The sequence below is a fragment of the Lissotriton vulgaris genome, chromosome 7 (assembly GCF_964263255.1).
Source record: "Lissotriton vulgaris chromosome 7, aLisVul1.2, whole genome shotgun sequence".
Lineage (NCBI taxonomy): Eukaryota > Metazoa > Chordata > Amphibia > Caudata > Salamandridae > Lissotriton > Lissotriton vulgaris.
Genome location: NC_141695.1, coordinates 190,381,960 through 190,398,104, shown reverse-complemented (window position 1 = coordinate 190,398,104; position 16,145 = coordinate 190,381,960). Strand labels below are relative to the sequence as shown.

At 44.7% G+C, this 16,145-nt stretch overlaps 1 protein-coding gene across 3 annotated transcripts in view; it reads right to left on the bottom strand.

Annotated features, from left to right (window-relative positions):
- Nucleotides 1-676: 676 nt before the first annotated feature.
- Nucleotides 677-16,145, bottom strand: part of IGLON5 (IgLON family member 5) — a 976,255-nt gene continuing 960,786 nt past the window's right edge. For 2 of the 3 annotated variants that reach the window (XM_086929918.1, XM_086929917.1), the window contains exon 8: nt 683-2,593. In XM_086929918.1, coding sequence (XP_086786044.1) covers nt 2,493-2,593 — 101 coding nt within the window. In that variant the 3' untranslated portion in view covers nt 683-2,492. Of the gene's footprint in view, nt 2,594-16,145 lie in introns of all 3 variants that reach the window. The other variant, XM_086929916.1, reaches the window with a different exon arrangement.

Here is a 16,145-nt window from a genome sequence, read left to right as displayed (position 1 = left end):
TGCAAGGCAGTGATTTGCGCTCTTTGCGTTACTCTGGATTTACTAAGCCACGCAGATCCACACAAGGTAGCATTGCATGACTTAGTAAATCTCAGTTAAGTCCTTGCATTGCCTTGCATCGCTTTCCATGGCTCAGTGGCAATGCAAGGGTTTTAGGAAATCTGTCCATAGTGTATGCAGATACATACTTCAACAAAATTTACTTTTTTTAAAGACTCTTTTTTATTGAGTTTCATAACAACTTAATACAATAAAGCCGGCACAGTACAGTTTGTGAACTCCTCCGCCATCAAACAGATCCCTCAACCCCCTCAACCACAGCTTCCACTTTGCATCGTTTTACAAAATCTACTTTTTGCAAGATTTACCATCTTCTATATTTTATGAACTCACCAACTTCATAAACTAGGTAAACTTAAAATGTTTGTGAATGCAAAAAGGCAACTTTGAAAAAGTTGTGCACCTAAAGGCTCAAACATGTTCTCTCAAGTTTGCCAAGAACTGCCATGCTTCTAGCAAAAATCTCAACCTGAACCCAATGCCTGGGGGTCACAAGCAGGCACATGGCTCATTTTTCTCTTACTGACTGACTTCATAGCACTGTGTCAATCATACTTCACAACTGTTTTTCAATCAAAGTGACAGAAGGAGCGTATTTTATTTAATTTTTATTTTTCAAACATCATATGCAGATGAGGACCCAGGCCTCATAGACAAACTCCATTCGGATGCACCAGGGCCAGTTAGAGCAAAGTAGGTTTCAAGGAGTGCCTATCCTCGAGAGCCAAGAGGTCAGCTGGGTCATGGACGCCGCCAAAGTAGCTTTTTGTTTCAGAGACCGGAAGTATCAGAAAGCGTAGGCTTGTGGGCTGCACCCGAGAGAGCGGCAGTTTCACTTCCTACCACAACCAGCAGCAGAGTACAGAGAAAACCAGGAAGCACAGTCGGCAGGGTTGCCCCCAGTCGCTGCCTGACGGGGCAAGTTCTTTTAACCTGTCCACATTGTTGAACGGTCCCGAAGAATGTCTCGCCTTCCAACATTGAGGGTGCAGAAGAAAGCTGTGAAACGCATTAACACACCTTGACCCAGTGCCAGTTTTTGTTGTAACACATTCTCTCTCAATATAGTGCATTTTGGGGATTTGTTGCGCGTTCCCTGCATCTACACAAAGAAAACATGGCAGGTTGGGACAGATCCTCAGACCGGCACCCTGGTAAGTGACCTTTAACCTTGAAGTCACATATGTGATTCATGTTCTGATTGGAAGAAGACCAAATGTATGTGGGCGAATCACAGACAGCCAGGGTAATGTGAGGAGCCATGTCAGTCCATCCCAAAAGTTCTGAAATGACAATGTTGGTATGAATTGGTACTTCCCCATCTCATCCAGGAAGCCAAGATCTAAGTGAGAATGGAACCACGAAATCAGACATGTCCCTGTAAAGCAGTGATGAAGCAGCACATAATCAGCGAGTACCCGTGGCACACCAGAAGCATTACACACATTAAAAGCACACACAATGAAAATATTGGAAGGATGTTACCAACAATAACATTCAAGAAGAAAATGCAACAAACCCCATAATGCACCAACTTAGTAACTGGAAGCTCTACTTAAAACATCCCACTTTCCCTTTACTTCTGTAGAATATCTACTGATCTGTCCTTTTGACGATGCCCACACGACCACTGACATGTTGCAGCTTTACCTGCATTGTCCAATCAGGGTCTCTGTTATCTTCCTTGGCTCTCTAATCCAATATAGCAACCGGTGGGTCAACCAGCTTACCGTTCCAGTCTTCTTCTTCTTTACCAAAACCAAATCCCTCAATCCCCACCCCAACAAACCATATCAAAAAGCCCAGCGCAAACTGTGTCATTCCTATGTCAAAATATGGAGGGGGATGCTGACAACTACACCCAATGTATGGGACCATGCAGACAGTCCACGCTCTATTGCTTTACCCCATTTCAGAGGGGGCTCTAGGATATCCACACTGGTGAGGACACAGACACGTAATGTTTACATCAGTAGTCAATGGCGGGAGGGTGGGATGCTGCAGCTGTGGCGATATTCATTCAATCGGGATATCTGAGATCAGTGGAGCTGAGATGGCTGACTTGTAGATGGGCTGCACTGGGGGAAGAAAGAGAGATGAATAAACAGTGGACAAGAAAAGGACATTTCAGAATCCCATAGCATCACTTTGAAAGCATCCCACTTCTGTGAGCGAGAAAAATATTTTGTGAACAAAATGACTTTGGAACAGAATCAACAGAAGAATAGAATCAAGCTCCTGACGCGTCTGTTTTCCATTGCAGAAGTCTCGTAAATGTCTTTTTTAACGTTTTTATTTAAAAACTGGAAGTCCAACATGGTATGTGATACTGATGGCTCTTGAAAGAAATGCATAATATTTCCCTCACAGTGATGGGTTCCTTTTTTTTCTTAAAAAAAATATGTTGTGTCTTCAAAACTGGAGTTTTCCATCTAAGCCTTGAACAGGAGGATAATGAAAAGCGATGACAGGAAGCCCAAAACAATGGTAGATTCCAAGGCAGGTGTGGCAGTGTTGGGTGCAGAGCCAGGTCCTGTAAGGTCAGAACAGAAGGACATTATCAGATTCAGGCACCTCTCAACTCCACAATTAAATCAACAAAAATAAGATATGCCAGTGGGAGAACGATTGGAATTATAATACAAAGATGGCAGTAGTTCTTACAGAACGTACGGCAAACATTACCATCTGAGATCATGCCTGCATCATAAAGCCTTCTTACACAGTTTTGTTCAAGAATTCTTGGATCGACACGTCTTATTGACAAGCTTTAGCAAGCATTGCCTAATGATTGACAATATTTCTTGAATATATTTAGGTCGTCATCACAAGCTGTTAAATGTGGTACAGCACATATTGCAATTATGTTTTTTTATTAAAAAAAATATTGTTGGGATTTTCTAGTATAAGAAAGAAAATACCAGGATTTAGCAACTCAGTGTAATATACTCATAGATAAAAATGCATCAGAACATCCAGTATTAGAAGTAGTAAGTGGTGTAAGCAATACAGTAAGCAATTGTGAAAAATCCAACCATGAAACGGTATGGGAAGGGATCAGAGATATTGCAAACATGACATATGGATAAATACTGGGAGGTCAAAACTCTGACTCTAACCAAAACACGTGCAATTGGGCAATACACCTAATAAAAACTGATTAAACAAAGTTGGATTTAATCAGTTGCGAAAAAATATCACAACAGTTACCAGGAAACTCGTAGGGCATTTGTGTTATAAAATTTCAAACAAATTTGTCATTTTATCTGCATATCCTAGTGAGGGAGTTTAAGCAATAATTCGAAATAAAATGCACCAAAAAAACGAAATATGATTTTCTTCATCAGGCCTTTTGATGAAGGACTCTTACTGATAAAAATCATTTCTAATTTGAGAAGAAAATTACTTGACAGACTTGACTTGAATATTGCTGTGCCAAGTGGTAGTATCTCACAATGACGAGGTAAACAATATCAAACTACAATATTGATTCCACAATATTGACTAGTTAAATAAAGAAGATTACATGTACTATCTGTTCCATAACTTCACATCTACTTACCTTGGGTATATAGTGGTAGTCAATATTGCGGATTTAGTATGGTTGCAGGACGATATTTCGATCAAGAAATTGTGGGGCATATTTCCAAGGGCCATTATCGCCGCTTTAGCGGGACTTTTTCCCGCTAAAGAGGCGATAATTTGATCGCCCAATTACCAAGCTGTCGCTAACACCAGTTAGCGGCAGCTAGTAGGCGATAGCGATCATCTTGGGGCCCAATTTGCATGTCAGCGATAATTATCGCTAATGACATGCAAAGTGGGTGTGCCAAGATGTTAGCGACTGGAAACATTCGCTAATATCGCTATCTCCTATTACCAACAATGGCTTAGTTTTGGAAATATTTGCGCTAAGCGCGAATATCTCCAAAAGCTAACGCCTACCCTGACCAGTTCTTAGCCATGTTATCCAATGAAAGGCTGATAACATGGCTAAGAGCATTGTCACGGTAATGCCTGAATATTGCTGTATTGACAGCGATATTCACGCATTTCGCCCGTTTTTTATTTCTTCTGAGATAAACCTTGATAATAGCAAGGTATCTCAGCGATAAAAACAGGTGAAGGGTGGCGATAGGAATATTCCCGCTAAGCCAACATAGCGATAATTATCGCTAGTTGTTGGTAATATGCCCCTGTGATCCCCCCAACCTGCCAGTGCTTAATTTGTGAAAGTATGAGTGCCGGTGCCTAAAGCTCTCCTCAAAAGACAATTAAATGTCTATTATCTAACTCTTGCAGTTTCCTCGTTTCTCCCTTCGTGATGGTTTTCCCATCTTTCTCTCCCTCCTTCTTTCCCCTTTGTGTGCTTTGCCCTCGATTGCTGTCAGTAAATGTTTGATGAGGATAAATAAATGCAGATCCCTAGAAAATGAGTGCCATCGTGCACACTGCCAACCACCGGCTCAAATTAAGTAATAAACCTGTCAAAATATTGCAAGAATTTGGTAGACTAAAACTGGAAAACCCACTGTAATCAGATGGTTTGTAAAATGGCTTGTTTAGAAGGGACCCCCCCCCCCCCCAACTACATTATATAGCGAAGCACATGCATTTTTATTTGCTAAAATGCCAGGGATAGTGGAAGTGACTGTACCGCCCTCTGACCCTGACAGCATCACAGTTAAGCTCCTTTGTCCACTTCTCAGCCCACGAATCACCTTTTATTTGCTGCTAGTGCTGTTAGTAAAAGGGCAGGAAGTGTAAAATACAGGGAGTAACGTGATTCTTAGAGCCCTGTTCATTTCCTGTGCCTACAGCTGCCTTCCTGACCCCAGGGGCCACGCTAACATAAGATGTCAGTTTCACTTCCCAGGCATTCCTTTGGGATGCTGGGAGTCTTTTTAATTCCCTCCGTGGCTGGTATTTAAACTCCATCAAGGATGACGTTTGAAAAGTTCACCATTGGGCTTCAGTGTTCTTGCGATGAATCAATCCTCTAGTGGTTCATGTTGAGAAAGTATCTTTATAAACAATATTTGTGTCCAGGCTTTAAAAAATACAGGAGAGTTGGCAGCTTTTAAAAACATTGCTGTCTTCGCAGGGCAGACTGTGCCTTGCCTGGCACTCCATGTCAAGAAGGTGCCAATTTAAGGATGAGGAGGGCAGACAGTAATGCTCTCATCTGTGGGGCGCGTACTCTGCCCTATTCCTGATCTGCCCACATCTGGACACAAAGCAGAGGTTTTCACCTAAGGTGGCCACGCTTCTTATTTTCTGCAGTTTTGTCTATATTTCAGTTATTTATTTGTTCTGCTACCCACATTGAGCTGGGGTCAAGAGGGCTTCTTTTTGCCACTGATTGGACAAGCAAGACAGGAGGATTGGAGCTGGTAGTTGGGACACCTTGAGTGACTGGTAGGGTATCTAGTTGTCACTCGATCTTAGATGACCTGTAAAAGAGGCTCTGTTAGCACTCCACGAACTAAAAGTTTGTTAAATGAGACTACTTGCTCCAAAAGCTATAATTTTACAACTGTTTTAAATGTTGGTGAATATACATGAGACTTGGCACAACATCCCTCGCCCAGGTAGTACACAGTCTCATTTAAAAATATATATATATTTTAACCACACATATATTCTCACATTGTAGATACATTTTAAATACTGTACATCTTGCGAACAGTGCAGCAAAGCGATGCATTCAGAGTGCACAATTTGGTCAAATGAAGGGACTGGGATTCAAAAATATGTCTCCTGGTTTCAACTAGCACACTAGACCACAGCTGGGGTGGCAGTGATTCTGATGGCAAGGGACAACGTATCCCAGTGGTATGCCACTGTGTTGTGGACCCTACCCAGATTCAGGATCCAATGCTTACTTCTATATTATAGTGAAGTGGTAATGTTGTGATTAGATATCACAGTCCCATGACACAGGACCACACCCACATACCCACTTTCTCAGGGGTCCTTTCAATGATATTTTTATTAGCATCCAAAAACCTCTATTGAGCCTATTTCTAAGCTCTCCGGATAGTTTAATGTAATGGAAGGAAGACAAAAGTGGATGTCAAGAGCTTTTCGTTGGTTTCTGTTACAGTCGCGGATTACTGGGCAGTATCTGTGGTGGATACTGATTTTTACCAGGGGTAGTTCAGCCTTAACACCATTTCCTTCCATTTGGAGAGCTAGCCATCTTACAAACTTGTATCTCAAAGTTGAACAGTCAAGGCTTCCTTCAGGAGGTGGTAAAGAGATCAGAACTCAAACACAGTGTGACACAGTAATCACACTCAAGAAGCTCAGACGAGGGGGGTTATGGAATGAAATCCCAATACTGTGCTACGTCACTCATGGTGCAAGGTGCCCTGTGAAGTGACCTTGGAAAGCTGACCCCCTATCTGCACCATGGTAGGACGCCACTCATGCTCTGGGTTTCACAGAAGCACCAGAACAAAGCCCTCAGGAGCTGGGAACTATGGTTAGTGGGGGCTCAACCAGACCATGGAGGAGGAGCCAACTATGTTGCTCCTCCTCCTCACCTTTGGATTGAAGAGACGCGCAGGCGGAGTGAGACGTCAAAAAGCGAGTAGCTTACTTCAAAAAGGTAACATTACCACATACTAATAGGATGTCCAGGGCACAAGTCAGGATGGAGATGTGTGGGTTACAGAATCCCCAACCAGTTTTAGGGAGGGGGTGAAGTCGCTTTGCGATAATTATACTATCAGGTAAGGAGTAGAATCAGGGAGTGAGTTCCTTGGTTCTGAAGATAGCTCAGGGAAGGGTGGCTTCAAACATGTAGACCTGTAGTAAGATGGGTAATTAAACACACACTTTCTGCTCTTCTTTTACCTTTTTTAACCATACCATGTGGATAACGACATAAAAGCATAGCTCTCCTCCTGGCAGGTATGTTTAATTTCACTTAGAAAATCCCTCCAACCCCTTTTCTACCACCATATAGAGCACACCACTGAGTGCTGTCGCGTATTTTGCAGGTTACAGCACGCCCCGTTCCATAGAGGAACAGGACAAATATGATGAAGCATGCCACCAAGGGCAACACTAGTGGGTGAGGGTTATATAACTCCTTCGCTGCGGCGGCTATTCCGCCGCAGCACTAACGGTCGCGGACAGGCGCGCGGCTCACCTGCGCTGGTGACAGAACCGTTCCGTCACGGCTCGCGGGTGAGCTGTGCTTGTGATGGAACGGTTCCGTCAGGGCCCAGCCCGCTTAATGAAACCCGCCGCGGAGGTGCGAAATCAGTGCTGCGCAGGCGCGGCGGCCGGGCCGTGACGGAACCGTTCCGTCATGAGCACAGCTCACCCGAGGGGCGTGACGGAACGGTTCCGTCAGTAGCGTCGAAGTAGCTAAAGAAAGCCCTGCGCTTTTTCTCACTCTGCATGAGGTTTAGCACACTCTATAAAGGCGGGCTCTATTTGTCTTGAAATATTCTGTATAGCCATTCTAGGTGTTTTGTAGTCTTCTTTGGCATATGGTGGCTGTATTTGAGATCAATACAGCCATTTGCCATTCTTGGTATAGGATGGCTACCACGTGCATTAAATGGCATTTCCTGGCACTGGTAGCCCCCTTTTGTATGTGGTGGCCATGACTAGCAAATGGACGTTTAAGGCATGGGGGGATCCTCAGTGCATCTCATTGGCCACCATGGCAAACGGTGCTCATCTATAACTACTTCTGAGCATTCCTTGCACATCTTAATCAACTCTGGGAGTCATCCAAAAGGATCCCTGGCACACTAGGGCTATTCTTGTTATCTAGATGGCACAGTGGCATGCAGTCATTCCTCGTAGCATATAGTGGTCTCCCAAAGAGTAGATGCCACGGCTCACAGAGAAGTTTCATGATCAATATAGCTTTATTGAACTGAAGCTTGAGGCCTTTGAGTGTAAGGTTAGTGTGCCTACGGGGTGGGTCCTCTCTCTAAACCTGCAAAGCCTCTGCAATCTGAGTGATGATCCAGTAACATCTTTGAGTGATGTAATGAATTGCTCTATTGTATGTACCTGTCGTAAACCTGTCACTTGAGAGGTAGCTTTAAGAAAATAATGAATGGCTCTACTTTACGGACCTGGCGTAAACCGTGCCTCGAAAGGTAGCTTTGAACAAATAATGAGTGGCTCTACATGTATCTGGCGTAAACCTGTAACTCAAGAGGTAGCTCTACGTTACATAATGAATGGCTCTACTTTATGGACCTGGCGTAAACCATAACTCGAAAGGTAGCTATGAGTAGTATAATCAATGGCTCTACTATATGTACATGGTGTAAATCTGTAACTCGAGAGGTAGCTTTGAGTAATATAATGAATGGCTCTAGTATATGGACCTGGCGTACACCGTAACTCAAGAGGTAGCTTTGAGTAACATAATGAATGTCTCCTATATATGCCTGGTGCAAACCTGTACCTCTAGAGGTAGCTTTGAGTAATATAATCAATGGCTCATATGGACCTGGCGAAATTCTAAGACTGACAGCCTGATATAAAAATACTTGCAAGACTTAATGGTTACAAAATACGCTGTAAAACGCATTGGTCTGCCACACTTTTTCACACATTTTCTTAGGAAGAGGAGCTCTGCCCCCCAGTAAAATTCCACTGGACACTGCCAAGCTCTCTCACTCAGTCCATGTGGGGCTGATATGAAAACTGTTGACATGGTTGCTTTGGTTTCCCAGTACAGCCCACAGGGCTAGCAAAAGGCAAGCCAGAGGCAACGGCTGCCCATGCGATGGAGAAGTGTTCTTTTCATGTTCCTGGTTTGTGAGATATGCTAAGCAGGTAACCTGGTGGTTCAAACCCTTGTTGCGCAGGAAGCGAGTCACCAGCGCTCCATTCCTTGTTCATCAGCTAGCCAGGGTCTGAGTGGCCTTTTTCTCATTGGACATTTCCCCAGTGGAATGGAGCCTTTGGCGATCCTCTACTGAGGTCTCTTTCACTTTATCGCAGCACGCACAGTAGGAGGTATAATGAAAACAAGCATTGGCAAAGCCAATATGGCTCTCCTATGCAGATGCTATTGGCTTTGCCAATGTGTTTTAGCCATGTTGTTCACCAGTGTGGCTGCTGTTAAGCGTGGAGGACAGTGGTGTGGAGTGTCACAGAGTGTAATGGTGAAGAGTGGAGTTGTGGAGTGTTGTAGAGTGACGTGGCATAGGCTGTCATGTATTGGAGTGGCATAGAGTGAAGACGCGTAGCGTACAGTGGAGTGGCGTAGAGTGGACTGGTGTGGAGTGCATTTCCATAGAGTTGCAGAGCAAAGTGACATAGAGTGCAGGGGCATAGAATTCAGTGGTGTACAATGCAGTGTTGTAGAATGAAGTGGTGTAGATTAGAGTGTTTTATAGTATAGTGAAGTGGCATAGAGGGCATGTCATGCCCCAACATCCCTCCAACTCTGTAGCTTTAAGAATAGTACTATAAAAGACACGCAGACCAGCAGAACGTTGCTTTACGTTCTTGCGTATAGCTCCCTTTGTTGTGGGTTCCGTCCCAACCTGTTTTGCCTGACTTCCGGTTTTCGATTGTTCCGGTTTCACTTCCGATGCGTTCCTGCCCTCTTGTCGAAGGAGTTGAGTTCCTCTTCATTTCTTCGTGTATTATCGGCAGAATTGCTGTGGAGTGACGTTTTCCTACCCCACGTCCTCCTGTGCGGTTGTTACCGCTTTCACTTGGTTGCTCAACCTCCCCCTTTCCTTGAGCCCCGCCCGGCGGTCGGGTCCATTCCCCGCCATCCGGCTGGGTTCAGCGTCCACTCTCATTTCCCCTGTCCTTAGGTGCTCTGCCCGGCGGCCGGGTATCATCTCCGCCATCCGGCTGGGCGCCCGTATAGCTCCTTTAGTTAGTTAGGTTCCTTTTACTTTTCCCCCGAAGTTCCTGGTGCTTCGCCTGGCAGCCGGGATTGGTTCTCCGCCATCCGGCTGAGCACTGCCATTATTATTTTACTCCTTACTGGTTGCTGGTTTCTCCGTGCACTTCTTCAGTCCATCCATTCCTGGGCCATCTATACATTACTTGTGGGGTTTTAGTGTGGACCAGAGTTTGGTGCATGTCCAGGCGCCTCCTCGCAGAATCCCGGTAACAGCGCTGTGCGCTGCCTTTTCAATATATATATTTGGTGATTATCTTGCGAGAAGATCTGAATGTATTTCCTGTTTAGCAGATGTTATTGCAAGATACAAGGTATTGGCTCAAGCACATATCCACAGAAATCTCCCAGGTTATTCCAAAAACATACAGAGTAAGAATTACCCTTTGGATATTGATACTTACCAGCATAGAGTGGGAAGGAGTTATTTACGGTTTTCCTATCTTGTTTACAACAGAAAACAACGAACACCTAATACTACCATACTATATGTTCTACAGTCCAGAGAATCTAGTGTGGTATGTAGTGGTATCATATGTGTTATAGACCTGGTGCACATTGATGTTGTGGTTGGCAAAAATAGACAGTGACAATTGTATTCCTTTTCAGCCTACCTGTTATCCAGCATCCAGTCAGAAGTGCACAGTCATGCTCTATTGTTTTCCCCCACCTTTCCTTGTTTTATTTCCCTGTTTTCCCCATGCGAGCCATTCGATACTCTAGTGTTTGATAGAGTCGGAAGGCCATAGAGGAAGGCTGAGGACTACTCTTCGGATTCCTGACGCTCCTGCGGAACCTGCTTGGAAACCATTACAGAGCATGGTGCAGAGTGCAGTGGTGAAGATTAGAGTTGCGTAGAGTGCAGTGGTGCAGAGTAGAGTGTCAGAGTGCAGGGTGGTGCAGGGTAGAGTGGCGTAGAGTGGTGCAAAGTAGAGTATGGTGCCGTAGAATGTAGTGGCATAGAACAGAGTGCTGCAGAGTGAAGTGGGATAGAGTGGAGTGATGCAGAGTAGAGTGGTGTTGAGTGCATTGGCAAAGAATGCAATGGCGCAGAGTAGAATGGCGTAGAGTGCAGTGTTGCAGATCAGAGTGGCATAGAGTGCACTAGTGTAGAGTGCATTGGCATAGAGTTCAGTGGCATAGAGTAGAGTGGCGTAGCGTAGTGCAGACTACGCGCAGACTGCAATGGGATAAAGTGGGTAATAGTGTAGGGGTGAAAGGACTGGTGTACAGTGCATTGGCGAGTGTAGCAGAGTGTAGTGGTGTAGAGTGCAGCATCATAGAATTTAGTGGCATAAAGGCAGTGTCATATAATGCAGTGGCATAGATTAGAGTGGTGCAGATTAGAGTAGCATATAGTGCAGTGGAGCAGAGTCAAGTGGCATACAGTGCCGGGGTATAGAGTGGTGCAGAGTCGAGTATAGTAGCATAGAGTGGAGTGCTGCAGAGTGCAGCAGGGTAGAGGGCAATACTGCAGAATAGAATGGCCTAGAGTTCAGTGGCAGAAAGTGCAATGTTGAAGAATAGAGTGTCGTAGAGTACAGTGGTGTAGAGTGGCATAGCGTGCAGGGGTATTGAGTATAGTGGCGTACACAGCAGTGGTGTGGACTACAGTGGTGTAGAGTGCAGTGACAGAGTGCATTGGCATAGAGTGCAGTGGCATAGAGTAGAGTGGCGTAGAGGGCAGAGGCAAAGAGTGGAGAGGTGCAGACTTGCCTAGCATGCAGTGGCGTAGAGTAGATTGTTTCGGAGAAGAGTGAAGTGGTAAAGGGTAGAATGAGGTGGTGCAGAGTGGTTCAGGATAGAATGCAATGGCACGGCCATGGTAAATAATGGGGGAAATGTATTCTCATGGAAGTTTTTCTAATGTCCCGAAGATGTCAGCTTCAACATAATGAGAGAGTGTGAAAATGGAAAGGAAGAGAATGGGGAGAGATCAGCGTGAGAGGAGAGTGACAGAAAGGATGACGGGAGGGGAGAGAGTTGGATAGAAGTAAGAGTGACTGGGGTGAATATTTTTAGCGGGGCTGGATTTTGATCCCAGCCCCATCCTACAACCAGCATTGTGGCAGTGCCAGGCTTTGACCTTGCAGCCAGTATGATGGCAGTGCCAGGCTTCGATGTTGCAGCCAGCATGATGGCAGTGCCAGGCTTCGATGGTGCAGCCTTCAATAACACACCCTGGACGTGGCCATCTGGGTGATGTTCGTGCCAGGCACTCACAGTGTCTACCCAGTCATGTGCTCTGGCACCGCCGGCGGGAGGGCGGGGCCAGCTGGCACCGTTCGAGACTGCAGCAACCTGAGGCACATGCTACCAACCTGGGGGCCTCGGCTGCCGGCTCAGGGCTCAGTGCACCAGGGCTTGGAACTGGTACTCACTGTAAGTACTTGCAATTCAAGATGCATGTCTTTATTACCTACCAGGCTATTAATGCACAGGACAAGTTATTAAAAGGTAAACATATAACAACGTTAAAAGGACAAACTGTTAAAGTGTATCCAGATCAATGTTAAAAGCACTATTCCATTGGGCAGAAGTGTGTGGGGCATATTTACAATGAAATGTCGGAGTGCTGAGTTGTGCCTAATTTGGCCGCGCCACTCTCCGACATCTCCAAAACACGGGGATGCGCTGTATGTACAACAATATGGCACACCCCTGTGGTTTCCCGAGCACCAACACAGGTACCCTTGCACCATACTGCAAGGGTGCCTGTGTTGCAGGAATTATTATTTATGTGCAGGAAGCTGTCCCGTCCTGCATATAAACAACCAATAATGGTGATTTGTTACTTCTATGTTCTATGTACATTTTGCAACTCATATTGAAGCAGCGCATCGTCATTATTTAATGATAGTTTATGTGTAGAAGGGGACACCTTCCTGAACATAAACCATCATAAGTGGTGTTTTGTTATTTCTATATGTGCGGCAGCATGGAGCACACATACAAATAGCAAAACCAAAGAGAAATAAAAGTATTTCTCCTCCTTCCGCCATTTTAACACCTGCTCTTGCATTGCATTCGTTTTTGGTGCTGCCTCAGATTTACACATTCTTGTAAATCTGGGGCAGTGTCAAAAAGCGCAATGGGTGTCGAGCCCAAAGCAACACCCATTGCACGCCCATTTGAGGCAAAGTGATGCGTGTAAAAGGGCCCTATTTACAAGGCAGCGATAAGCCACAACAAGTGAATTAAGGCTGCTTTGCAAATTTGGAGAAGGGCATACCGCCATCAGAACCTCCCTAATAAAGTAACGTTCTGGTGGCACTATCCACTTGTAAATATACCCCTTTGTGTCTTACTTCTATGAGTCACGTTTTAATCTCACTGGTGAGGATAATTCAATTCTCACCATCTGTGTGAGCAGGTTACATTTTTTACTGCTACTAATTTGTCTTCATCGCTTTTAAAAATGTACGCTGCTGAAAAGCTGAAAGCAGATAATGAAGTGGCCTGCTAGTATTCCTACTGATGTTACTAATTACTCAGGGCCCAATCCACAGAACTAACTTGAGACAAAATCCTAAACTAACTACTTTTGGTATTCACAGAAGTTAGGGGCATATTATCAAGAGGGTTTATCTCCGTTTTTTTGGCTTGAAAAGCCAAGAAAGCGGAGATAAAATTATCTCCCTATTACCTAGCTGTCGCTAACACCAGTTAGCGACAGCTAGTAGGAGATAGCGACCATCTTGGACCCCACTTTGCATGTCAGTGATATTTATCACTAATAACGTGCAAAGTGGGCGTGCCAAGATGTTAGCGACTGGAAACAGTCGCTAACATCGCTATCTCCTATTACCAACTTTTGGAGATATTCGCGCTAAGCGTGAATATCTCCAAAAGCTAACACCTGCCCTGAGCAGTTCTTAGCCATGTTATCCAATAGGAGGTGGATAACATGGCTAAGAGCATTAGCTCGGTAATGCATGAATATCGCTGACTTTTCAGCGATATTCATGCCTTGCGGACGATTTTTATCGCATTTGCGATAAACCTTGGTAATACCAAGGTTTATCTGCGATAAAAATCGCCGCAGGTCAGCGGTAAATTTTTGTCTCTAGCCAAGCAATAGCGATAATTATCGCTATTGCTTGGTAATATGCCCCTTAGGATTTTATCTTAAGTTTGTCTTAAAACAGACTTAAGACAGACTTAAGACAAAATCCTAACTTAAGTCTGCCTTAAGTCTGTCTTAAGACAAACTTAAGACGAAATCCTAACTTCTGTGAATACCAAAAGTAGTTAGTTTAGGATTTTGTCTTAAGTTAGTTCTGTGAATCGGACCCGTGGTGTTTGAAAATGTCGATAATTACATAATGCTGGCAGCAATACGCCATCTTCATACTGGTGAGATCATAAATTGCTGGTGTGGTAATTGTGACATAGTGGTCTCGTTTACACAATATACCACCATTTGTGTGTAATTTAAGGGTTTAAATTAATTGGGGAATGGAGAAAGTGCATTATTGGCTGGGGTGGATGGTACTCCTCCATAAAGACAATGTCACTATTCATGTAAGGTCCAGTAAATTCATTAATTTAAACCTGAGCTGAATCACTGGTAGCTGTGGCACAGAGCCAACATAATAAAAAGTGTAAAGCATTTTGAATTATCAAATAAGTTAAAAAGTCGAAAATACAACTCAACAAAAATCCCACTCTAATTTATTAAAATAGATAATCTTTTAATGAACACAATGAGAACAAAGCAACAAAAGTCCAGTAAGGGTAACTGGAAATATGAATTTTTAAGTTTGAAATAAATATAGTTTCAAAAAGTGCAAAGCACCAACGGCAGGCAACTGGTCATGCAAGACCGGGACTACGGTAAGGTTTAAAGCTGTCCACGATGGAGCTAAGGTGGAATAGGAGGCCCAGGTTGGTCTGGGGTACCATCTGCCTTAGAAAATTTCTGAGAAGGCAGCAGGCTGGATCTGAAGATGGGGTCGTTGACTTCAGGTTGCTGAAAGACAAAGTCTGGTGAAGCCATTGATGAAGGCAGGAAAAGCTCAGGGGGCGTGAAGAGTCCACAGTTTATGCTCAGTAAGCCATCGAAGTAGATCAGATGCAGCTCAGCGTTGGGTCTGGTAAAGATTTCTACTGAGACTGTTGTTGGGAAGTCCGATTCCTTCAATGAGCAAGGCTGCAGGCTGTAGCCGGAGAGGGTTCAATCTCGTGTTATGCCGGTCAGTGTCAGGATCGTTGAATCAGATTTGCTGTGGAGAAGAACATAGCAGAAGCAGTGGCTAATTCAGGACTCCCAGCATTGCACCCTTAGAGAATTGGCTTTGCAGTTTGGTCCAGGTCTTCTGGAGATTCTCCAGGCAAATATACTTTAAAAAGTTTCTAAAGTCCAGGTTTTCCGGTTAGGCAAGAGGAGTACACTCTGGCACCAGCCAAGGGTTCCAGGACCTCAGGAACAATACCCATGGGTCAGGACTAACTACAGGGAAGGCTTCACAGGGCCAAATGCAGGTCTGGTTGAAACTGGTCAGCTGGGCTTTCTTAGGAAAGTAGGCTACTTGTAGCTTTAGAGTCATTCTATCTTAAAAGGAGGTCAACCAACTGACCCTTGGAGTCCACTTACTTGTCCTGGGTACAAGTGGAAGCAGCTCCTGCCTCTCAGGGATCTCTTCTCTGGTCTCAACAGCAGGTGCAGTCCTTCTTCTGTCTTTCACATGTCCAGTACTGTTCTGAAGAGATTACCCTGGGGTGCCTCTTTTATGCCTGATACTAACCTGTGAGTGAGAGTGACTCCTTTCCCCTCACTGACCAAAAGAGAAAAGTGCTCAGGGGCACCCTACCCAGTTCCTGTGTGCCCTACTGCAAACAATCCCATGGCATCCATCTCTGCCAACATGGCAGAACTTTTCCTCTACTGTGCAGAGTTCCTGTGCCCACCCTAGAGGTGTGGCTGAGGAAATTTGCAAACCCTCCTCTCACACGGGGATTGGTGATTGGCTGGCTAGAAGGACAAAGATGGAGCAGGCCCAGGTGTGAGCTGCATCTGTATGAAACATAGCAGGTCTCTAAGAAAATAATTAAGTTCCTGGACACTGCCCAGGTGGTCATACTGTCTGGGGAACAGGACACCTTCTCACACCCAAGCCCTTTGTCTCAGCTTTGGGAGCCAATTCACACCTAATCAAGGAGTTATTCAGCTCCTGCGTGA